Source organism: Megascapheus bottae, chromosome 14, assembly GCF_031878675.1.
Source record: "Megascapheus bottae isolate mThoBot1 chromosome 14, mThoBot2.hap1, whole genome shotgun sequence".
Taxonomy (NCBI): Eukaryota; Metazoa; Chordata; class Mammalia; order Rodentia; family Geomyidae; genus Megascapheus; species Megascapheus bottae.
In genome coordinates this window covers 11,681,791-11,707,542 of record NC_143522.1, presented here as the reverse complement: position 1 = coordinate 11,707,542, position 25,752 = coordinate 11,681,791, and the positions used below count along the sequence as shown (strand labels likewise).

At 43.5% G+C, this 25,752-nt stretch overlaps 2 protein-coding genes across 2 annotated transcripts in view; one reads left to right on the top strand and one right to left on the bottom strand.

Annotated features, from left to right (window-relative positions):
• The window catches only part of Entpd5 (ectonucleoside triphosphate diphosphohydrolase 5), a 48,661-nt gene extending 37,725 nt beyond the window's left edge, over positions 1-10,936 (top strand). Inside the window, exons 11-16 of the mRNA XM_090344465.1 lie at positions 539-600; positions 1,162-1,263; positions 3,664-3,804; positions 4,735-4,791; positions 6,047-6,162; positions 7,900-10,936. Of these exons, the coding sequence (XP_090200591.1) occupies positions 539-600; positions 1,162-1,263; positions 3,664-3,804; positions 4,735-4,791; positions 6,047-6,162; positions 7,900-7,986 (565 nt within the window). The 3' untranslated portion in view covers positions 7,987-10,936. The remainder of the gene's footprint in view (positions 1-538; positions 601-1,161; positions 1,264-3,663; positions 3,805-4,734; positions 4,792-6,046; positions 6,163-7,899) is intronic.
• A 1,079-nt stretch (positions 10,937-12,015) lies between these two features.
• Coq6 (coenzyme Q6, monooxygenase) lies at positions 12,016-25,752 on the bottom strand. The gene is made up of 12 exons (XM_090344460.1): positions 25,557-25,752; positions 19,795-19,929; positions 17,575-17,633; positions 17,240-17,363; positions 15,632-15,762; positions 14,427-14,534; positions 14,282-14,344; positions 14,013-14,120; positions 13,029-13,231; positions 12,836-12,951; positions 12,534-12,700; positions 12,016-12,142 (listed from the first exon to the last, which is right to left on the bottom strand). The coding sequence occupies exons 1-12, from the start codon at positions 25,720-25,722 to the stop codon at positions 12,113-12,115; spliced, it is 1,410 nt and encodes a 469-aa protein (XP_090200586.1). The 5' UTR covers positions 25,723-25,752; the 3' UTR covers positions 12,016-12,112.

Below are 25,752 nucleotides of genomic sequence, written 5' to 3'. Positions count from 1 at the left end.
GCATTATTTTCATGTCTGCTATTGATACATGGTCAACTCTCTAAAGTCTTTGCCAGTCCCCAGAGTTATATCAGCTGAAACTCAAATTACTTCCCAAAACTCGAGTCTTGAGGCTTCTCTCTTCTTGCCTCTAAAACATATGATACAAGTTTTCTTTTAGTGAGGACTCAGAGAAAAGACTGAGCACTCAGCTAAAGCTGATCTGGCCTTCCAAAGTTCAGAATCCAGCCAGGAATTTGATAACAGTAGGCATAAGAGCTAAGATAATGAATGTTTTTCTGGGGGTGGTCCTCAGGGTGGGACCCTAGGAATTGCTGTCTCTGTTCTTTGAATCATACCTGTAGGCAGTTCTTATTGCAGTCTTGACCTGAACTGTGGAGAAATATTTTCACATATTGACCACATAAAATAAATAAGTCACAGAAACAGAACAAGGTTTTTAATCTCTACAAAAGAAGTCGAGAAACTATGTCACTTTTCACATAGTACTAGGGAACTTCAAGACCAGGCTGAAACAAGTCAGTTTTGTATTTTACAGTTACTTGGGATTTGGATTGAAAGCTGCAAGACTAGCAACCCTGGGAGCCCTGGAGACAGAAGGTTCGTCTGGGTATCGGTGCCAGGTGGGGGATGGTGAAGTGACATCTATACTTAGCTTGCCTCTTCCCTTCCTTGGCAGCGATTTTGTGGAAGAAAGGCACTGGGCATGTGTTGTATACTACATATAATAATAGAAAATTTCTTGTCTTTAAGGTCATATGTTTTGGTCTATATTAACATTTGTAGAATGAGGTCTGCTTTTGTAGAGGTAATGTAAGCAGGCTGGGAATGTGGCTTAGTGGTAGAGGGCTTGCCTAGCATGCACGAAGCCCTGGATTTGATTCTTCAGTATCACATAAACAAAAGAATCCAGAAGTGGTGCTGTGGCTTATGTGGTAGAGTGCTAGCATTGACTATAAAAACTCAGGGACAAAGCCCAAACCCTGAGTTCAAGCCCCAAGACTGGCGCGCACACACACACACACACACACACACACACACACACACACACACACACACACACACACACACACACACACACCAACAGCTTTCATCCTTATTAACTTCTTACTTGCTTTCTCCCTTCACCTAATTGCCTCTTTGTGCTTTGGTTTCTTTCAGGGATCGAAGGACATACTTTTCGAAGTGCCTGTTTACCAAGGTGGTTAGAAGCAGAGTGGATTTTTGGGGGTGTGAAATACCAGTATGGTGGCAACCAAGATGGTAAGTAGTGTTTTGTTTTTGTTTTGCTTTTTCACTAATTTAAATTACCTTTACAAAGGTAGGCACTATTGGTTCATGCTTATAATACTAGCTACTGAGGAAGCTGAGATTCGAAGAGTGTAGTTTGAAGCTAGCTCAGACAGATAAATCTGATACTTACCACCAATTATTTGTCAAAAAGCCAAAAATAGGTCGGGAGTGTGGCCTAGTGGTAGAGTGCTTGCCTAGAATACCCCCTGGGTTCAAGTCCTCAGTGCCACATACACAGAAAAAGTTGAAAGGGGTACTGTGGTTTAAGTGGCAGAGGGTTAGCCTTGAGCAAAAAGTGTCCAAGGACAGTGTCCAGGCTCTGAGTTCAAGCCCCAGGAGTGGCAAAAAAAAAAATCCAGGGGTTGGGGAGTTTAGCCTCGTGGTAAAGTGCTTGCCTAACATGCACAAAAGACCCAGGTTCGATTCCTCAGTACCACATACATAGAAACGACAGAAGTCATGCTGTGACTCAAGTGGTAGAGCCCTAACCTTGAGGAAGAAGCCCAAGGACAGTGCCCAGGCCCTGAATTCAACCCCAAGACTGGCAAAAAAAAAAAAAAAGACCAGAAATAGAATTGTAGCTCAAGTACCAACTGAGAGACTAATTGCTGTTGGTTCAATGCATGTAATCCTTGTTCCTCAGGAGGTTGAGAGCTGAAGATCAAGATTCAAAGCCAAGCCAAGCACGGTGGCTCATGCTTATAATCCTAGCTGCACAGCAGGCTGAGATCTGAGGATTGTAGTTCAAAGCCAGCCTGGGTACTAAAGATTGTGACACTTATCTCTAATTAACCACTAGAAAACTGAAGTGGTGCTATGGCTCAAGAGATAGGGCAGTAGCCTTGAGCTGAAGAGCTCAGGGACAACGCCCAGGCCCAGAGTTCAAGCCCCATGATTGGGGGGTGAAAAAAAAAGATTCAAAGCCATCCTAGGCAGAAAAGTCTATGAGAATTTTATCTCCAAAGAGCTGGAAGTAGAGGTGTGGCTCATGTGGTGGTGGAGAGCCAGCCTTGAGCAGAAAAAGCCAAATGGGACTGCAAGGCCCGAGTTTAAGCTTCAATACCAGCAAAAAAAAAAAAAAAAAAAAAAGTTGGATTGAAAGCATGAGGTCCTGAGTTCAAGCCCCTGTACTATGTACTCCCCCCGAAAAGAAAATAAATAAAAGAAATTACCTTTGCAAGAACCAGATGAGGGCTGGGAATGTGGCTTAGTGGTAGAATGCTTGCCTAGCATGCATAAAGCCCTGGGTTTGATTCCTCAGTTCCACATAAATAGAAAAGACTGGAAGTAGTGATATGGCTCAAATGGTAGAGTGCTAGCCTCGAGCAAAAAGAGGCTCAGGTGAGGTGGCATACAGGAGGATTGAAGGTTCAAGATCATCTTGGACTGTTTGGGGTTCTGCCTCAAAAAAAAAATTGCCTTTATAGTGAAAGTTGTACAAAAGTACCATATGAGAGTTTTCCAGAGCTCAAGGGATGCTAATCACTGCAAAGATGTTGGTATGCCTCCAGGAACTAATGTGAAAGGATAGTACACTAAGCCGCTGCCGCTGTGCGTGCTGCTGTCTTGCCTTGAATACTATGGGTCTCTTTTTTTGTTGTGTTTTTTTTTGTTTTGTTTTGTTTTTTGCCAGTCCTGGGCTTCAGCTCAGGGCCTGAGCACTGTCCTTGGACTTTCTCAAGGCTAGGGCTCTACCACTTGAGCCTCAGCACCACTTCCAGCTTTTTTGCATGTATGTGGTACCAAAGAATCGAACCCGGGTCTTTGCGCATGCTAGGCAAGCACTTTAACCATTAGGCCAAACTCCCGGCCTACTATGGGTCTCTTACAAACATGTTTGTATCCTGGGAACAGAATGGCAATGAGAAGCTGTTTCAGATTCAGTTAATGTTTAGCTATTCATATCATAGTAGCAAATAAAAATGAGATGATAGGAAGATGACTCATCTTACATATTACAAAAGGCAGAGACCTGTCCCCACCCCTATCCTGGGTCTTGAACGCTGGGTATGAACCATCAGCAGCTTGCCAGAGACCTTAAAAAATCAAGGAAAAAACCTTGTCTTCCTAGTGAAGGAGACAGATGAGCGCTCTGGATAGCTGATCACTAGGACCAGAAGCACAGTGGCAGGCTGCGGCACAGTGATGACTGTGGCTCGGCTGTGTTTGGTGAGCAGGGCTAGGGAGGAGAACTACCTGTGGAATAGCAGTGAGGTTATAGAAACGTGTTTACCTTTGCATTCATTAAACTTTTATTGTGAGCTTCCGGCTTCAGGTCTTGGTCCTCATATGATCCCTCGTTGGCTCCAGGAGCTCACCTGAGCGCTGTCATCATTTTCACCTCACCTTTGTCCATGTCTGCCATTGCAGGAATGATGGGCTTTGAGCCTTGCTATGCTGAAGTGCTGAGAGTGGTGCAAGGCAGACTTCACCAGCCAGAGGAGATCCAGAGAAGTTCCTTCTATGCCTTCTCTTACTATTATGACCGAGCTGCTGACACTCATATGATTGGTGAGTTCATCCCTGGTGTCATGCCAGGAAGGAAAGTGGTCAGTACGGCCCACAGTGGGGACGGTCAAGAGGAGGGTCTGCAGGCTCTCCTGGAGTGATCACCTGACTAGCACTCTTGTTGCATCAACTACTATAGTTGGAAGGCAAATAAATCTAGCTACCCCAAGTCACTGTACAGGAAGTCTCTTTGCTCATATCTTTATTGAGATCTAATTCTGCATTAGACTTTTGTGTGTGTGTGCCAGTAGTAGAGCTTGAATTCAGGGATTTTTGTTTAGTTTTTTTCACTCAAGGATGACCTTTTACCACTTGAGTCATATCTCCGCTTCTGGCTTTTTGCTGGTTAATTGGAGATAAGAATCTCTGATTTGTTTGCCTGGGATGGTTTCATGAGATCTTGAGTTTAAGCCCAAATACCAGCACACATTCAGAAATCTTGTCATTAAAAAGAATCACAAAATTTGAATAGATACACAAAGTTAGAATAATGAGCTGCATGCTGTAATCCTCGCTGTTCAGGAAGCCGAGATCTGAGGATCAAAGCCAGCCCAGGGAGGAAAGCCCATGAGATTTCTACTCAGAAAAATCCAGAAGTGGCACTGTAGTTCAAGTGGTAGAGCATTAACCTTGGGCAAAAGACGCTCAGGGACATTACTGAGGCCTTGAGTTCAAGCCCCGGAATCAGAGGCGAGGGAAGAATTATGAAGCTTGTTGAAATTGTTTTAGAAGGGAGAGGAGGGCAAGCTAGAGCTATAGAGGAGACATGAGGGACACTTGGGTTACATTGTATGCATGTACGGAAATAACCACAATGAAAATCCCCCACATACCTTGTATACCTTATGTAAACTAATCTTAAATCACACTTGCAAAAATGTTTGGTGTCCTTGGAGGCTTTTAGACATTAGTTACTGTTTTGTCTCATTTCAGATTATGAAAAGGGAGGTGTTTTAAAGGTTGAAGATTTTGAAAGAAAAGCCAGAGAAGGTGAGTGTCAGGAGGCGCTCGAAGGTGAGCCATGCGGACTGCCTGCCAACTCCAGCTGTCATAGAAGAGAGTAGCCTTCAACTCAGAAGCCTGCCTGCTGGCTTCCTTCTGGACTTCTCATCTGAGCTATGGCTAAAGGCATTAGGTTGCATAAATTCTACCTAGCAAATGGGGCTATAGGAGGCTTTAGGGAGTTGGTGCAAATGGTTTCTTCTTTCTATATTTCTTCCTTTTTTTCATTTATTCTTTCTCAGTTGGAAGAGTGATATCCACGCTAGTGAAACACGGAGCACCAAAATACTTGAGAAACACCTGCAGGGATTTCCTTGAGTTGTCAATGAAACACAAATGCTCTCAGCCATTAGCCCTAGAAGAGGGCTAAGTGATATTTTCCTAAATGATATTTTCTGGGTCTCAGCATTAACAAGAAGAAAGAGACTTGGAGCTAGGCTCAGTGCTCACACCTATAATCCTAGCTGCTCTGGAGGCTGAGATCTGAGGATTACCATTCAAAGCCAGCCTGAGCACTAAAAAGTCTGTGATACTCATATCTCCAATTAATCACCAGAAAACTGGAAATGGTACAGTGGCTCAAGGGGTAGCTCAAAGGGTAGAGCTGAAGAGTTCAGGGACAGAACCCAGACCCAGAGTTCAAGTCCCATGACCACAAAAAAAAAAAAAAGAAAAGGGGCCGGGAGTTTGGCCTAGTGGTAGAGTGCTTGCCTAGCATGCACGAAGACCCGGGTTCAGTTCCTTGGTACCACATGCCTAGCTGGAAGTGGTGCTGAGGCTCAAGTGGTAGAGCTCTAGCCTTGAGAAAGTCCAAGGACAGTGCTCAGGCCCTGAGCTAAAGCCCAAGACAGGCAAAAAAAAAAAAAAAAAGAAAGAAAGAAAGAAAAAAAGAAAAGAAAAGGGATTTGGTACTAAGCTACCACAAGAAACCATAGAAATTTAACAAATAGAGAGGTCTAGGGGCATAGCTCAGTGGCAGAGCTCTTATGATATGCAAGACCTTAGGTTTGAATCCTAGGGGCCCCCTGAAAATGAGCAAATAAACTAGGACCCATACAAATAAATAAAAATAGTATGATATAGATAAAATTACACACCAAAAATATCCAAGTTCTTAAGCTCTGGTCTTGCAGAGGCAATCACTATACAGTCCAGTCTCAATGAGAACCAGAACCAACCAAATGCAGACTTCTTTGCTGCACAGCTAAAAGCCTGAACTCCACTGTTTGCTCTCACTTTTTAGTTTGTGACAACCTGGAGAGCTTCACTTCAGGCAGTCCTTTCCTGTGCATGGATCTCAGCTACATCACAGCCTTGTTAAAAGATGGCTTTGGCTTTGCAGACAGCACCCTTTTACAGGTAAGAGAATGAACATCAGAGTCCTGTAATAAGTCTTTTTTTTCCTAAATGTTGAAGAGCCAAGATCCTGTTTTGGATATGGGCATGTAGTTCAGTGATGGAACATTGCCTAACTTACGCAAGGTTCTGGGTTCAATCCTCAGCCACACACACACAGTTGCACACATATCCACTTTCCTATGCATGCACAGTTATTTGGTAATCAGAGTAGCTACAGATGGAGCTGCTTTTGACCAGAGGATAGCCAAGGCACCATGAATGTAGGAAATTACCTTGATATTGTGGTAGCTTTTGAGTATTGTACTAGGCCAAATATCCCAGGAACACGGAACAAAAGACTTGGAACCCAAGAAGAAGCCCAAGTCACACAGTGTATTAAATCTGTTTAGAACTGAGCAAAAAAAGAGGAAAGAGATGGAAGAAATGATGAGCAGACAGTGCAAGCAGGTAGGAAGTATCATGCTTTCTGAATCTAGGATTACTTCTATTTGGTTTGTACATTCTAGCTCTCTGCCACCACTAATAGGTAGTTATAAAAATTTTAGCTGGTGGGCCGGGAGTTTGGCCTAGTGGTTAAAGTGCTTGCCTAGCATGCATGAAGACCCGGGTTCAATTCCTTGGTACCACATACATAGAAAAAAAGCCGGAAGTGGTGCTGAGGCTCAAGTGGTAGAGCTCTAGCCTTGAGAAAGTCCAAGGACAGTGCTCAGGCCCTGAGCTCAAGCCCAGGACTGGCAAAAAAAAAAAAAAAATCCAAGTTAACACTATTCAAATCCTTTTTTTTCTGTGATTGAGGAAATAAAGTTTAAAGTCTATGCTTTCTGGCCCAGAATGCCTTAATTGCCCTGGTTGGATACTCTTCATGTGGAAGAGGCAGTTGCTTACATGATATGACTCGAGAAGCTTAGTGTTTTCTTCCCACTACTAAATATATTCCCAATTTTTGACGATGCCCTTTCTACCACATCTACCATTGTATGTTACCATATCAGATATAGGTGATTCAGAAAATAAGACAGGGAATCCTGTGCTTTTCACGATTAAAGAAGGAGTTCAGGGGGCTGGGAGTTCTGCCTAGTGGAAGAATGCTCGCCTAACATGCACAAAGACCTAAGTTCGATTCCTGGGTACTACATATATAGAAAATCTGGAAGTGGGTGCTATGGCTCCAGTGGTAGAGCGCTAGCCTTGAGGAAAGCTGAAGGACAGTGCTCAGCCCCTGAGTTCAAGCCCCAGGACTGAAAAAAAAAAAATGAAGGGTGGGGTGGGAGTTTGGCCTAGTGGTAGAGTGCTTGCCTAGTATGCACGAAGACCCGGGTTCGATTGTCAGTACTACATACATAGAAAAAAAGCCAGGAGTGATGCTGAGGCTCAAGTGGGAGAGCTCTAGCCTTGAAAAGTCCAAGGACAGTGCTCAGGCCCTGTGCTCAAGCCCAGGCCTGGTTAAAAAAAAATTCAGAATCTGTCTCACTAAACTCTCTCTCTAGAAGGCTTGAGTGAAACCATTTTTGAGCCAGACATACTCAGGGATCAGAATCTGGATATAGAGGTCATAAGCCATGGCTAGAGGCAGTTATGAATGGGAACAGTGGGAAGCTGGTCAGCTGTTCTCAGTCTTGTTGGTTTGGCTATATATATGCTTTTTGCAGATACTGTTTTACCAAGTGCCATGCTTGCTAAAGTTGACAACTGAACGAAGATGTGAATTTTCTGTCTCTTTTTCCCTCTCCCTTACAGCTCACAAAAAAAGTAAACAACATAGAGACTGGCTGGGCGTTGGGGGCCACCTTTCACCTGTTGCAGTCTCTGGGCATCTTCCACTGAGGCCAAACATCCTCTGAAGTCTGTATTCACCACCCTTTTTAAGGGGAGAAGACACAGTCATTTTCCAGGCTTGTGTAGGGATAACCTGGACTGAAGCCCAGCAACTGGCTTTATCATGAAGGGGCTTTTTAGACATGGATCTTGCCCTTGAGCCTAGAGATTTAGGTTTCGTTTTATACATCTAATGTGAATTGTCCTAACCACTTTGGGGTACACAGCTGGCACTAGGATTTTAAGTCTTGATTCTTTGTGTGTTACAAAAAATTCGTGAGCAAAAAAAAAAAAAAAGAAAAAAAGAAAAAAAACTTTGGAACTCACTCAACCTTGGAGAACTCAGGGTCAGGTTCCCTGGGAACCAAAGAAAAATCTCATTCCAGCTATTGTAGTGCCTCGTTCCTTTGAACATTTAAAATTTCCTCTTACATGCTAAATTAGTATAATCACATGATCGATCAATAGCAGTATATATTTTTCTTCATCCTCCATTATCTGTATCCCCTTAAGAGAAAAACAAAACAAAACCAAACTTGGTTTTGCTTTCCATATGTAATTAAAAAAAAAAAAGCGTATTGTATCAGAATCTGTGTGATCCTGTTGTGTGCTATTCTAATACACCAGCTAAAAGATGGTCTAGTTATGGTATTCAGGTTGTCCTGGAACTTGTAACATAACTCAGGCCTCAGAATTTTGATCCTCTACTTTCCCCCCCTCAAGGCGGGGGAGGGGTGGGGGAGAAAATTTTCATCCTTGACACCAAAATTTGATGTTTCTCCTCCCCAAAATTTCAGACATGTCACACTGACTATTGTTATTTTTGAGAAAAGGGATGTGTGGGGGTGTGGGGGGGTCCTTACTACGTTGTTCAGGATGGCCTCACTCCTGGGCTCAAGTGATCTTGCCTGTGAGCTCTGTTTGCCAGACTCAAGCTGACTTATTAAGGTCACCTTTGCAGCTGTTGTCATCCCCCAAAATGCTCACACAATGCCACTTCCAGTTTTCTGGTGGTTAATTAGAGATAAGAGTCTTACAGACTTTAGTTTCTGGGCTGGCTTTGAACCACAAACCTCACATCTCAGCTTCCTGAGTATGAGTACAGGTTTTAAGCCACTGCACCCGGCTTTCAAGCGGCTGATTTGTTTTGGGACTGCACTGATGTTTATAAACTCAATTAGGTTGAGTTCAAATCTTTCCAAGTATTCTTATCTACATTCCCAAGGTTTTTCACAGTCTTTGAAGATAACTCTTAAACACATATAGTCTCGTGGCATAAGTTCTAGACTTACCACCTTTATCAAAAAACTGTACTATGATAATTAAAAAAAAACTGTACTAAAGAAATCAATAGTTTACTAAAGGTTCACAATTGAGGGATCCTTCCATCTACCAATAGTATAACTGTAAGTTAAGCTGTGCTCATTAAAGACTCTAGCCTGACAAGTCCAGGAGGTAGGATTCCCTGGCTCTTTCAGAGAACCTGTACACATGTACTTAGTAAATGTGTTCTACAGAAGCCTTTGGTAATCCAGATAGCTTCAGAACTTTGGTAAATACATCTGTACTTACCTGAATATGTCCTGTTTATCTTGATTAGTACCTCTGGAGCAGAGATTTAACCTTTTTTTTGGGGGGGGATGTCAGTCATGGGGCTTGAACTCAGGGCCAGGGCACTATCCTTGTACTCTTTTTGTCCGAGGCCAGCACTCTACCACTTTGAACCACAGCTCCACTTCCAGTTTTCTGGAGCTTTTTGGAGGTAAGTTTCACAGACTGCCCTGCTCCAGCTGGCTTTGAACTGTGGTCTTCAGATCTTAGCCTCCTGAGTAGTGAGGATTACAAGCATGAGCCACCAGCGCAATATGGAATAATTTTTCTTGAAAAAAAAAACAAAATTCAGATAGTGTACCCCTTGGGCATTTCATAAGGCTATGTATTCTAAAATTGCTAGTGCATTTCACTGCTGTAAAAGTGTATTTCTAAAATACCAACATGAGGCTTAGAACACAAGTGGCGTCATTGAAGATTATAATGAAGGTCCTTACAAAGTATGCCTTAAAATTCTTGTCTTGTGTAGAAGGCTACCCTGAGAAAATAGGTTTCTCATCCCTTCAAAAATTGTTCCTTAATAAAAAACAAAAATTGTTCCTAAGAATAGACTGGTTTAAAAAGCAGATTAGGGCCAGAAGTTTAGCCTAGTGGTAGAGTGCTTGCCTAGCAAGCACAAAGACCTAGGCTTGATTCCTCAGTATCACATACATAGAGAAAAACCAGAAGTGGTGCTGAGAGTCAAGTGGTAGAGCTCTAGACTTGCGAAAGTCCAAGGACAGTGCTCAGGCCCTGAGTTCAAGCCCAGGACTGGCAAAAAAAAAAAAAAGCAGATTATTTTCCTCATTTCATGTTCATAGTATCTTGGGTGAAATGTTGACCATGTGTAAATCTAACAGACCTAAAGATCTCTTCCAGAAGCCTCTGCTGGTGTGAGTTCTTCAAAATTTATAGCAACACACTGCCCCTCTGTTGGCCCCCAGCCTGACCCTAAATGTGGCTAGTCTGTGTTGCTAATCAGTGTCCTGTTTCTGCTGTCTTTAAGCCTGTGCAATGAAGTTAGTTTTTTTTATTATACAATAGAAAATGGTGTCATAAAAACAAAAACAAAAAACCCTGGAATCTGGTGCTGTGATGAGAAACTAGCATCAACAAAATTGATTTTATTTTTCCCCATAGCTCAGTGTGTTTGTAACACAGGTTCAAGAAATTAATATTTAATGTCCATTCTAATGTTAATTTTAAATAGTCATACTAACAGAAGTATCAAGTATTTCTCATACTACTACCAAAAATAATTGTATAAGTTCATGACCAGAATTTTAAAAATGACTCTTTAGAAAGGATTGTTTGTACATAAATGTTACACAAAATTTTGGTGATTTTACAAATAAAATGCTCTTTAAAAGCTCCAGTAGTCTTTCTTTTTCTCTTTTTGGTCCTGGGGCTTGAACTCAGTCACTGAATTTCTGTTCAAGGTTAGTGCTGTACCATTTGAGCCACAGCGCAACTTCTGGCCTTTTCTGAGTAGTTTATTGGAAATGAGTCTCACAGACTTTGCTCCCTGGGCTGGCTTTGAACAGCAGCCCTCAGATTTCAACCTCCTGAGTTGCTAGGATTACAAGCATGAGCCACTGGCACCTGGTCTGACAGTCTTTCACTGATTTTTTTTTTCCCCTCCTCTCTTGGCAAAAGATTTGAAGCCAGGGGCCGGGAGTTTGGCCTAGTGGTTAAAGTGCTTGCCTAGCATGCACGAAGACCCGGGTTCGATTCCTCGGTACCACATATATAGAAAAAAGCTGGGAGTGGTGCTGAGGCTCAAGTGGTAGAGCTCTAGCCTTGAGAAAGTCCAAGGACAGTGCTCAGGCCCTGAGCTCAAGCCCAGGACTGGCAAAAAAAAAAAAAAAAAAAAAAAAAAAAAAAAGATTTGAAGCCAGGAACAGGTGGCTCACCTAATCCTAGCCACTCAGGAGGCTGAAATCCAAGGATGGCAGTTTGAAGCCAGCCCAGGCAGAAAAGTCTGTGAGACTCTTAACTCCAATAAACTACTCAAAAAAAGCCAGAAATGGCACTGTGGCTCAAGTGGTAGAGTACTAGCCTTGAGTTCAGAGGGGCTTGGGAACAGAAGCCAGGCCCAGAGTTTAAGCCCCAGGACCTGCCAAAATCTTTATCTATATCTATATATAGATTTGAGGCTGGGAGTTTGGCCTAGTGGTAGAGTGCTTGCCTAGCATGCACGAAGACCGGAGTTTGATTCCTCGGTACCACATACACAGAAAAAAAAGCCGGAAGTGGTGCTGTGGCTCAAGTGGTAGAGTTCTAGCCTTGAGAAAGCCCAAGGACAGTGCTCAGGCCCTGAGTTAAAGTCCCAGGACTGGCAGCAAAAAAAAAAAAAAAAAAGGATGGCTCAGTCCCCACTATCAGCACACACAAATTATTATTTGTGTTCCATAGACCCATTATGCAGAAGAAAAATACAAACAAGAATTATAGTATAAATTTATTAAATTAAATCTTGAAAATATGATAAATCACAGGGTAGGCTGTTCTTTTTCCATCAAGGTAATAATATGAAGAGGAACACTCATTTGCTGGCAAAGGCCATAATCTGTTCCTGTAGTAAAATGAAACAAAGTAATGCTGTCAGGTGGGACAACTGTCATGTGGGAGAATGGAGATGAAAATACCTTAAAATATCCAGATTAAGACAAAACCAAGCAAAAGTCCCTCCACTCAAGACACCCCGAGAGCTGAAATGGGCCACACAGCAAAAGAAGTGTCAACACCTTTATCTTTTAGAAATCCTTTCCTACCTACCACGTGATTGTTTAGATGGCCTTAAGAAGCCCAGGAACTCCTTTGCCCATAACCGCCCAAAGAAGTACAGATAATGTTACAATCAAGAAAATTAATTCAAAGAAATACTAAGGAGTTTCCTTCCCCCTTCACCTTCCCAGTCCACCTTCAGTGAGCAAGAACCATAAAGTCACACAGTGGCCTCTTACTTTGAGGGGAGATATTGCATTAGTGGCCTGTAAGCCCCAGGTCCTGAGCAGTACCAGTGGCGTGGTGCTGGTAGAATAAAGCCTTTTTAGGACGTCTGTAGTAGCCAAAAGAGCAGTATTGTGACGCTGCCGCTCTGTCTCGTAAACTGTGAGGTGGCTCATGGAGCCTAGGGGAAAAAGGAAAGGTCACATCCTTAAATTCCTAACCCAGTAATAAACATATTGTGTCCTATCTAGCTACTGATGGCCATTGCAGGGCTTTGATCTTTACCTACATGACCTCAGGATGCCCAAACCCTTACCTAAGTCTTTTCCATTGAAGGCTGCAGCACTGAGATGACGGACCAAGCTGGAGATATCCCCAAAGCCCATGTTCACACCTTGTCCCGCCAGGGGGTGGACTCTGTGGGCTGCATCACTAAAAAGAAAGCCACATTCAGGTGTGGCCTCTGGCAACCATGAGCAGACAGAGGCCCTGCTCCAACAATGTCTTACCCAATGAGCGCCACCCGAGGCCGGACGTATTCAGCAGCATGTCCCAACCCCAGAGGAAAGAGTATTCTGCTTTTGGGATCCACCCGGGCTACACTTGGGGGTAACTGGCGAGCGGAGACCTTAGTTGGCTTCAGAAGGGCGACAGCATATTGCACCATGGTGCCAGCGGAGCTGATGAAGTCTGAGTGGTTCACGTTACTCCACTGAGCAGCGGCAGCACAAGGGAGAAAGGGGAAAATTGCCCAGTGACTAGCAAGGAATTAGCAATTCCACAAGGAATGGGTGCCGGTGGCTCACATCTGTAATCCCAGCTACTCAGGAAGCTGACATTTAAGGACTGCGGTTCTGATCCAGCCTGGGCAGGGAAGTCCACAAAACCTTTAACTCCAACTACCAGGAAACCAGAAGTAGTGCTGTAGCTGAAAGTGGTGAAGTACTAGCCTTGAGCTGAAGAGCTCACGTCCTGAATTCAAGCCCTATGACAGACAAAAGAAACCAAAAACCCCAAAACTAAAAAACCTCTACTAGGAAAAATAAAGCTAAGCGTTACCTAACATATGTAAACATTGTGACCATGTATCTTGGAATCTAGATCTATGTTCAGTTCCTTCTATTTCCACTGCTACCACAGAGCAGTGGTTTCAATTCTTAAGCATGAATCCCTAGTGGTAGTGGGCTTGGTTGAAAACATGAGTTCCAGGGGCCTGTAGGATGCACTAGCTATATCACTAGCTCTTTGAACTTAGGCAAGTTCAAATCACTAAATAAAGATAAGACTAGTACCTACCTCCAAGGTTTACTGAGTTAATTAACTACATGTAAAACTAACCTGAACCTAGCCACGTGACAAGTACCCCCAAAATGTTACCAATTATTACTGACTTTAAATAAATGTGGTCTATTTAAGTTCCAAAATTACTGGTGCCTTTTAATATCTGCAGATTGTGCCTACTCTAGAGGAGTGGCTAAGAAGTGGATACTCACAAAGGCAGAGTTAATGGCATCCACAAACTCTTCCTCATCCATGCTGACCAGCTCTGCTGCATGTTCATGGGATGTGGACCAGACCAAGGAGCTCAAGGTGTCTGAGAGCTGTGGTGAAAGACCATTGTTACAAGGCTACAAGTTCTGAGAAATAGGGGGCTCTGCCATAAAGGAACAACACTAGTCTGGGGATACTCCCTTGAAACCAAATGAAGGTCTGAGAAAAGAGGACGGGGTGACTTTGAGTAGAATGGCAAAGGACCTCTTACCGGGAGCAGAGCAATAGGACCAGAGGGAAGAAATCGCTGCCAGGCTACATTGTTTTCTGTGGCCTAGAAGAGAGAGGAGAAAGGTTCTGGTGAGAAGAGTTGACTGGCTGGGATTATGATTCAGGACAGCAGCTCTGGATCTTACCTCTGCTAAATGCAGGGTAGCCACAACTGCAGACTGGTCATAGTTCCAGCCAATGTTCTGGATGCCAGCAGCCTGCCGAACTCCTGAGCTGTGACCATCAGCACCAATCTGTGTGGAGAAGAGAGTGTGCCAGGTGTGACCAGTGCTTCACAAGCCAAACTGCTCCACAAGCGGCTCTCTCTCCCCTCAAGTTTTCTCTAGTGTCCACTGTAGTGGCAGCAAACATTTTATCTGGCCTGTTCTGCTCATAGTGGGATGCCTGCAGGGATACACCTCTCTGCAAAATGTAAACTCAGCCTGAGCTAATATATAAACCAGCCCAGGCAAGGGGACATCTAACCCAAGAAGTGCCAGCCATAGAGTGAACTCAGGGGAGGCACTTGAATGGCAGCCACATAAAAAGGAAAGCTGGCAAGCAGAAACAAAGGAAGAAATGAGATCCACAGGGAATGAATGACACTGGGTCTCCTGAGAAGGAAAGAACAGCTTCAATTTTCTTCCTGTGAGGCATGGCTTTCTTTCTTTCTTGTTGTTTGTGCTGGTACAGATGCTACTACTTGGGGCTTAGGTGCAGTCCCTAGGTTTTGTGCTCAAGACCAGCAGCCTACTACTAGAGTCACAACTCCACTTCTAGCTTTTTGCTAGTTAATCAGAGATAAGAGTTTCACAGCATTTCTTGTCCAGGCTTGTTTCCAACTGTGATCTTCAGATCTCAGCCTCCTGAGTAACAAGGCTGACAGGCATGGCACTAATGCCCGGCAGCTATCTTTTTTTTTTCTTCTTCTTCTTCTTCTTTTTTTTTTTTGGCTGGTCTTGGGGCTTAAATTCAGGGCCTAAGCACTGCCCTTGGGCTTTCTCAAGGCTAGCATTCTACCACTTGAGCCACAGCACCACTTCCGGCTTTTGTATGTGTATGTGGTACTGAGGAATCGAACCCAGGGTTTCGTGCATGCTAGGCGAGCACTCTATCACTAGGTCACATTCCAGGCCCAGCTATTTTCCTTTTATTTCATGACCCTCTAAGACCCAAGAGACTGCTTCCTCTAAGACTATCTTGAGTTGCCTTGAATACATGCACTAGTCATTATTTAACCCAAATCCTCACCTAATGTGGATCTATAGCTTATTTCTAAACCTAGAAACTCCAGAATATACAGTAAGGTAAATCATGCAAGATCCCTGGCAAAATAAGAATTTTCAACTACCAACAATTTTGTGTGGAGGGTGCTGCCATCACCTAGGGTAATATGGACCCAAGGACTGGAGTTTGCCATGGAAAATGGACCAGGCCAGGCATAGCCAACAGCTTTGCTCCCGTAGAGAACTGTCACTCGATCTGGGAAGGGCAAAAGAAAAAGAAGAAAAAAAAAAAAGTATTAGGAAAATGGGCCAAATGGCTGAGGAAAGAGCTCTAAGTAAAGAGAAAGCAAGGTCCCAGATGGCAATATCCTGTTACCTGTTGTCATATAAGAAAAAAAAATAGGGCTGTGAATTTGGCCTAGTTAGTAGAGTGCTTGCCTAGCATGCACCCAGGTTCAATTCCTCAGTACCACATACATAGAAAAAGCCGGAGTGGTGCTGTGGCTCAAATGGTAGAACTCTAGCCTTGAGAAAGCCCAAGAACAATGCTCAGGCCCTGAGTTCAAGCCCCAGGACTGGCAAAAGAAAAAGAGGGGAAAAAAAGTAGATTTGAAAAGTAATAACAAAAAAGAAAGGGTGCCAGGTGATAGTGCCTCACACCTGTAATCCTAGCTACTCAGGAGGCTGAGATCTGACAGGATCACAGATGAAAGCCAGTTAAGGCAGGAAAATCTGTAGACTCTCACCTCCCATTAACCACCTAAAATTGGAAGTAGAGCTGTGGTTCCAATTGATAGAGCACTAGCTGTGAGAAAAAGAACTCAGAGACAGCATCCAGGCACTGAGTTCTAGCCCCATGTCTGATTTTTTTTTTTTTAAAAGACAAAATGACAACAAAATAAAAAGGGGCAGGGCAGGGAGTTTGGCCTAATGTTAGAGTGCTTGCCTTGCATTAAGTCCTGGGTTTGATTCCCCAGAACCACATACACAGAAAAAGCCAGAAGTGGCACTGTGGCTCCAGTGGCAGAGTGCTAGTCTTGAGCAAAAAGTGTCCAAGGACAGTGCCTAAGCCCTGGGTTCAAGCACCAGCACTGGCAGTTAAAAAAAAGAAAAAAAGAATACCAAAAAGTGGAAATAATTCCAATGTCCACCAACTGATGAAAGTAAAATTTGGTATGTCTGCATAACACCATTTGCAACAAAAAGGGGTGAAGTACATATGAGCCTCAAAAATATGCCCCAAGAGAGAAGTCTGTTTAATTCCACTTACGTGAATTGTCTAGAATAGGAAATCTGGAAAGATGCAATCAGATGAATTATTGGAAGCGTTGGTGGTAGGAATGAAGAACGAGTATAAATGGGTACAAGGTTTCCTTCTAGGTGATGCAACTGTTCTAAAAACCACCTTGTGTGGGACAGTATAAATATAGCAAAAAATCAGTTAAAACTGGTGAATTTTATGGAAAATACATTGTATAGAAATAAAGCTGTTAATAAAAAAAAAAGGAAAAGAAAAGGAAGTGGCGCTGTGGCTCAAGGGGAAGGGTGGTAGCCTTGAGCTGAAGAGCTCAGGCACAGCGCCCAGACCCAGAGTTCAAGTCCCACAACCACCAACAATAAAGATAACCAGCACAAGATTTCTTCAGAGTATAGTGTACATGAAAGGGAGCTTTCTAAGGTATGTCACTTCGCTCCACGTGATGAAGCAGAGGACAGATGAAATGAGGCCTCACCAGACACGGCTTCCAGCTGCTTAGCGAGTGCATGCATGATGACGACATTCTCCACTACATAGCCCATGTCATCTAAATTATCCCTATCGAACATTATCAGGGCCTCTGAGCAGGCATCCCACACCTTGAAACACAATAGAAAGGAAGCATTAAAACCCAGGAAAAAGAAAGGTGACTCCAAACAGAAACCAAGTATCACTTGACCAAGAACAGAAAATCACAAATTTCCAGCCACTCTTGGCAGGAGATGTATGGTTCCTTCCCCTCCACCTTACCCCCAACTTAATTTAAACTTTGAAGAAACTTCACTAAAAGTGAAAGGGTAAAGGAGGCACCTGCATTCGCCGGAAAGGTCTATATCTCATGTTGCAGATGTGGTCCCAGGCTCCAAAACCTACAAAACAGAAGATATACGCACCATCGTGATTTCATGTGGACCTGGGCTCTGGGATCCCCCCGCTTTTTTTTTTTTGTCAGTTCTAGGGTATGATCTCAGGGCCTGAGCACTGTCCTTGGGCTCTAGCTCAAGGCCAGAGCTCTACCGCATGAGCCACAGCACCACTTATGTGTATGTGGTACTGAGGATGTTCACGCATGCTAGACAAACACTCTACCACTATGCCACATCCCAGCCCCTCATTGACTTTTATGTCCTGGCTGGCCTCAAACCACAGTCTTCCAGTCTCTGACTCCCAAGTAGCTAGGCTCATTAAAGACTGAAGCTACTGTGTCCAACTATTTATTTACTCTAATGCTCTTGAGTAGATTTATTCTTTGAGTAATATTTACTGAGTGCCTACTGTATACCAGATATATGTACTAACATATATAATATATATGTACTATTAGATATAATATATACATATATGTATTTATGTGTGTATACAACATGTAAGATATGTAAGTACTGAGCAGAAGTGGCAAATGAGCTGGCAGCAGTAGCTCATACTTGTGATCCCAGCTACTCAGAAGGCTGAGATTTAAGGATCTGGGTTTGAAGCTGGCACAAGTAGACAAATTCGAGAGACTTATCCAGCAAAGAGCTGGAAGGAGAGGTATGGCTCAAACGGTAGAGCATCAGCCCTAAGTGAAAAAGCCTAGCAAGCAAGAAAAACAAAAGGGCAAAGCCCCTCCTTTCTACAGCTGACAGTATAGCTAGAGACAGAGTAAACCAAACACGTAATATAATGTCAGGTAGTTAGTAAGTGTTTTGGAGAAAGAAGAAAGGAATATGAGATACTAGAGATAATGGAAAAGTTTACTCTTGAAGGGTAGGAGTAATCCCATTCTAGCAGGCAGGCAGCTCACACCTGGAATCCTAGCTACTCAGGAAGCTGAGATCTCAGGATCACAGTTCAAAGACATACCAGGCACTAAAGAACATGAGCCTCTCATCTCTAATTAGTCACCAGAAAAGGTGAAGTGGGGCTGTGGCTCAAGGAGTAGGGCAGTAGCCTTGAGCTGAAGAACTCAGGGACAGTGCCCAGGCCCACACACACGTACACGTACACGTACACGTACACACACACACACACACACACACACACAAAAAGGCTCAGTGGCTCACACCTGTAATCCTACTACTCAGGAGGCTAAGATCTGAGGATCACACTTCAAAGCCAGCCTGGGCACAAAAAGACCTGAGACTCTTATCTCCAATTAATCACTAGAAAATCGGAAGTGGGGCTTGGCTAAAGGGTATGGCAGTAACCTTGAGCTGAAGGGCTCGGGGACAGCACCCAGGCCAAGTTCAAGCCTCATGACCCACAAAAAAAAACCAAAAAACAAAACCTAACTCATTCTTGGGCATACAATTCTAAACCCAAAACACATTTAACCTGCCAGCTCTGAAGAGCGGTAGCGAAACTGAATGTAGCTAGACTGAATCCATCTTGTGAAAGCAGCCTCCATTCTGTAAGAGTTAAGTTCTGAGAAATCCCCTACCTGCCTCTTCTCAGAAGAACTCCAAGATGCTCCATCAGATGTTTACTCAGAGAGCTCGCAAGGACACTCAAAGGTGACCTCTAGGACTGCAGCTGTGTTCCACAGCTAGCAAGGACACCTAAAACTAAAGTTCTGTGGGAAACCATAACATCAGAACCAATAAGAAGCTGTGCTAATTTTGTACTCGGGGCCTCCAAGCGTCACTAGTTTCTAAGACGTGGAGGACCAAGCTCGAGCTTGCTAATAAACGGCTCTTTGTTGCTTGCATTGGTCATGGACTCTCGTGGTCTTTCGGGGGGATTGTGAACTCTGGGTACAACACTTGTAGCCTGCTTGAAGGCTGACATGGAATGGAGAGTGGATGCTCACAATTAGATCAACTTGGCTCAGCTCACCTGACACCACAGGTTTATCTATAATAGGTCATGTCTCCAAGATGTCTTCCCCAGACCATGAGCTGAGAAATTAAGTTTCAGAATCATCATCTTCAACTATGCCCTGGACAAGCATGGCCACTTCTCACTCCCAGCTTGGGTAGTGAGCTGCTTGGTGACCGCACTACAGGATGCCCTGCCACGAAGCTGGACCTGGCAGAGTCACTTTCTACTCACTATTCAGAAGTGTTGCAGAGCCAAGGGAAATGGTGCTGACCCTGTTGCTGTAAGTTTCTGGCAATTTCTCCAGTTCTTTCTTTGGACCTGCTTCTAGCAAGAGGATTTTCTTGTCATGAAAGTTAATATCATGTCCTGAAAAAAAAAAAAAAAAAGGGTGGGGAGAAGAAGCAACATTTTTTTTTATTTTAGGAAAGCCAACAATTAGGGTGACTATTGATAACAACAATGTACCATACATTTTTATTTATTTTTTAATATTTTTATTGTAATTAATAAAAGGGTTACATGATATTTGCCAGACAGAAGGTACATTAATTCACATACATTGATACCCTTTCACATGTCTTGGTACCCATTACCCACCCACCCCCACCATACATTTTTAAAAGCCAGAAGGGAACTGGGCACTGCTGGCTCATACCTGTAATCCTACCTACTCAGGAAGCTGAGATTCGAGGATCACAGTTCAAAGCTGTCCCAGGCAGAAAAGTCCCTATGAGACTATTATCTCCAATCAACCACTCAAAAACTGAAGTGGAGCTGTGGCTCAAGTAGAGTGCTAGCCTTGAACACAAAGAGGCGCAGGACAGCACCCAGACCCTGAGTTTAAACCCCAGGTTGGGCAAAGAACAACAACAAAAAAACCCTGGGAACTGTATTACTAAACAATCAACTTATTACATGATTACCAGAGAGCGAGAAGGGCTTTCCAAAAAAACAACCCTCACAAACCTTTATTCCTATTTTGGGGGTAGGACCATTCTGAGTGTGAACTCAGAGCTTCCCACAAGTGCTATGCCATTTGATCCACACCCCAACCCCTCTACTCAAAAAATGGTTTCAAATCTCAATGAGAAGAGGCACCATTACCACACACACAGCAGGAAGTATGAAAATCAAAGTGGTTCCACTGAACAGGAGGGCTCTCACTGGGCAGCAGCTCCATCACCAGGAGGGAGTGCAGATGTGTGCGAAGGGGACTGACTGACTTTTAGGCCTTACCCGTTGGATCCTAGATTCCAGGGCAGAGCTGTGCTGTGTGATCCAACCTCCCACATATGCTCTTCACTTCAGGTCCTGGGACTTCCTCGCCTGGGCACATGTCAGATGCTTTTTTCCCTCAGAGAACCTGCATTTCAGTCTTCCTTTAATTTTCTACAAATCCTCCTCTATGCTAGATTCTAAAGTTCCCAGGGATGACAACCAGTTCTTCCCCTTGTGACTGTTATTTCTACCACAAATGCTGCAAGGGCATAAAGTAGACACTGCATCTGTTATATGAGACAGGACCTATAGCCTAGCAGAAAAAGGATTCCATTTCTATACATAGAAATGGACCATACAGTGGGGGTTTGCATTTTGCTTTTTAGCTCTTTAATGTAACGTGTTAGAAAAATTAAAGCAAATATATTAGAGAACAAATTTACAAACAATAAGAGAGGGCCCAGTACAGTGATATATGGCTATTGTCTCAGCTGTTTAGAAGCCTTTAAAAGTTATAGACATGGGGGCCATGAATGTGGCCTAGTGGTAGTGTGCTTGCCTACCATGCACGAAGACCAGGGTTCAATTCCTCAGTACTGCATACATAGAAAAAAAGGAAAAAATGGTACTGTGGCTTAAGTGGTAGAGCTCTAGCCTTGGAAAACCCAAGAACAGTGCTCAGACCCTGAGCCTAAGCCCAGGACTGGCAATAATAATAATAATAAAGCTCCTGCCAAGGACAGTGGCTCATGCCTGTAATCCTAGCTACTCAGGAGGCTGAGAAGTGAGGATCAAGGTTCAAAGACAGCCCAGGCACCAAACGACCTAAGACTCTTATCTCCAATTAATCTCTGGAAAATAGGAAGTGGGACTTGGCTCAAAAATAGAGTGGTAGCCTTGAGCTGAAGAGCTCAGGACAATGCCCAGGCCCAGAGGTAGGATGATAGCCTTGAGCTGAAGAGCTCAGGGACAGAGCCCAGGCTGAGTTCAAGCCCCATGACCCACAAAATAATAATAATAATAAATAAAATAAAAAAATAAAGTTCCCTGGGCATCATCTTGATAAACTGTAGCATCCCTGAAAGTAGAAGCCAGATCTTCACTTTTAAAACAGACTACTAGTGATTATCATTCAGAGCTGTGTGGCTAAAAACCAAAAATGGTAATCTTACTTTACACTATATATTCTATATGCTTTTGCATGTTTTGATTCCTATCTTTGCCTATTAGATTTATTCTAAATCTAATAACAAAATCCCCAAGCAATTTTTTGTGGTTGTAGGGCTTGAACTTTGGATCTGGGCCCTGTCTCTGAGCTCTTCAGCTCAAGGCTACTGCTCTACCCCTTGAGCCACATTACCACTTTCAGTTTTCTAGTGGTTACGTGAAGATAAGAGTCTCGTGGTCCTTATTGCCCCAGCTGGCTTTGAACCGTGATCCTCAGATCTCAGCCTCCTGAGTAGCTACAATTATAGGCATGAGCCACTGCACACAGCTCCTGACCTCCTTTTTGTTCAAGGCTAGTACTCTACCACTTGAGCCACAGCGTCACTTCCAGGTTCTTCTGTTTATGTGATACTGAGGAATCAAACCCAGAGCTTCATGCATGGTAGGCAAGCACTCTACCACTAAGTCACATTCCCAGCCCAAGATTCACTCTTGGTGACCTTTAGTTTCTGAAGCCAGAAACTTCAAATCCAGTGCTTGTTTATCTTATTTTAGCCTATAACTCACTATGTAGCCAAGTTGACCCTAGAACTCTAGCCTCTGTGTCTCAAGTGTTGGGATTACAGGCAGGTGTCACCAATGGTCAGCTTCAAGTTTAATCTCTGAAAGCCACTCTGGAGTTACAAAAGAAACAGACCTAATGTTCTGCAGGTGTGGTCAAGTGGTAAGTCTAGTAACTGACACCAAGTTCAAATCCCAGAACTGTACCTCCCAATAAAGCAATAGGCTTGAAGTTAGGCATGGCATATGACTATAATCCCAGGACTCAGGAGGCAAAGTAACACAAACTGAGGACAGCCTGAGCAAAACATTTGCTAAGCAGGAGGCAGAAGCAGGAGAATCAAGTTCCAAGGCCAACCTGGGCCAAAGCATAAAGCATTACCCAAAAAATAAACTAGCTGGGAACTAGTAGCTCCCGCCTATAATCCTACCCAGGAGTCTGAGATCTGAGGATCATAGTTTGAAGCCAGCTTAGACAGGAAAGGCCATGACAATTACGTTCAATTAACCACTCAAAAGCTAGAAGTGGAGCTGTGGCTCAAATGGAATAGTGCCAGCCTTGAGTGAAAAAAAGCTAAGAGACAATGCCTGGGCCCTGAGTTCAAGCACCAGGATCAACAATCAAAACAAGAACTAGCATAAAAGAATTGGGAGCATGGTTCAAATTCTAGAGGTCTTGTCTAATACAAGGCTCTGAGTTCAAACCCTAGTACTGCCTGAAAATAAAGACAGCATCTATATCTTTAATATATGTGTGTGTGTGTGTGTGTGTGTGTGTGTCTATATAAATCTATAAGGCAGCAGAGCAGCTTAAATAACAAATGTAAAGCAGGATCAAAGATAGTTACTATTCTCCTCCAAGTCATACTCAAGGTTGGTGCTCACTACCACTTGAGCTACACTTGTATTTCTGGCTTTTTAAAAGTTGGTTAAACTAAAAGAATAAAATACTTAGGAATTAACTTAACCAAAGATGTAAAGGAATTATTTAATGAAAACTATAAAAGCCTAACGAAAGAAATTAAAGAGGACACTAGGAAATGGAAAGACATCCCATGTTCATGGCTAGGGAGAACCAACATAGTGAAAATAGCTATATTGCCAAAATTGATACACAAATTCAATGCAATCCCCATCAAAATCCCAAAGACATTCTTTACTGAAATAGAAGATACAATCCAAAAGTTCATATGGAACAAGAAAAGACCTAGAATAGCCAAAACAATTCTAGGCAGGTGGCATTACAATACTGGACTTCAAACTCTACTATAGAGCCATAATAACAAAAACAGCATGGTATTGGCACAAAAACAGACCAGAAGATCAGTGGAACAGAATAGAAGACCCAGAAATAGAATCACATACCTACAGTCAACTTGTATTTGACAAAGGAGCCAAAGATATACAGTGGAACAAACATAGTCTATTCAATTATTGGTGTTGGCAAAACTGGGCAGCCACATGCAGAAAACTAAAAATTGACCCTAGCCTTTCGGCATGCACAAACATTAACTCAAAGTGGATCAACGTCAGACTGGAAACCGTGAAACTGCTACATGATAGAGTAGGAGAGACCCTGGAACTCATAGGCACAGGCAAAAGATTCCTGAACAGAATCCCAGGCTCACAAGAAATTGGAGAGAGACTCGATAAATGGGACTACCTAAAAATAAAAAGCTTCTGCACAGATAAAAAGCATACCCACAAAAGTAGAGAGACAGCCAACCACCTGGGAAAAGATATTTACCAATAATACATCTGACAAATGCTTAATATCCAGTATCTACAGGGAACTCAAGAAACTAATCCCCCACAAACCCAACAAACCATTCACTAAGTGGGCAAGGGAACTAAAGAGAGACTTATCAAAAGAAGAGATTAAAACGGCAGAAAAGCATATGAGAAAATGCTCATCATCTATGGTCATAAAGGAAATACAAATAAAAACCCTAAGATACCACCTTACCCCAACAAGAACTGCCAAGATTTTGAACTCAGACAATGACAGTTGCTGGAGGGGTTGTGGAGAAAAAGGAACCCTACTACACTGCTGGTGGGATTGTAAACTAGTTCAGCCACTCTGGAAAGCAGTGTGGAGGTTCCTTAAAGAACTGAAAATGGACCTTCCCTACGATCCCTCCATACCACTTCTGGGCATCTATCCTGAACAGCATGACCCAGGATATTATAAAGACACCTGCTCAGCTATGTTCATCTCTGCACTATTCACAATAGCCAGGCGATGGAAACAACCCAGATGCCCTACTGCAGATGAATGGATACAGAAAATGTAGTACATATATACAATGGAATTCTACATAGCCAACAGACAAGATAAAATAATGGCATTTGCAGGGAAGTAGATGAATCTAGAGCGAATCATGTTGAGTGAGACAAGTCAAGACCAAAGGAACAGAAGGTGCATGGTATCCTTAATATGTGGCTATTAGATCCAAACAGTGCAAGAGCGAGGACTCAATATTTGCATACCTAATGCTATAGACATGGTATTGGAAATATAAACACAACTACCTAGTCATAAAAACCTATGACTCTATAGACATAATGTTTTATTTCATAAATTAATGTTTCTATGACATACAAACCCTTAGCCTAATTGTGATTAAATACTAAGTCCCAGTGATTGTAAATAGAGATTCCCTCCTTGAACACTTGTATGTTAAACTTGTCATTTAAAATATGATGTAAAAATCAACCTTAATAAATTCTTTTAAAAAAATAACTAAAAAAAAAAAACCAAAACGCCCAAACACCTCGCCCTCCGCTACAATGTACGGCGCCTGGGAACGGTGTTCTCAGCTAAGCCAGAGCAGATTTTTCCCCAGACTGGACCGTAAGCCGCGTGCGCTCTTGACTCCAAGGGAAGACTGCCACCCAGCGGGCCGGGCCGCAGGTCCTGGAGCCTCTGCTCCTCCGGCAGGGCGTCGGGGACACGGCGGCCTTTGAGCCAAACAAGCAGTTCTCCCCACGCCCCTGACGCCTCCACCGCCGCTTCCCCGCCCAAACCGGCCTCCGGACGCCCTTACCCAAGGCACAGGCCATGGCAGCGCCCACCAGGCCTCCGCCGGACACCACCACGTCGTACACGTTGTCTGCGGAGGCGCGTGCCCACCGCCGGCAGGACACCAGAGGGCTCCGGCACGCCGCTGCCCGCGCTGCCCTCCATTGCCCCACGCCAAACAGGGAAGCCATGCTGCCGACTCCCCCGCGGTGACCGCGGCC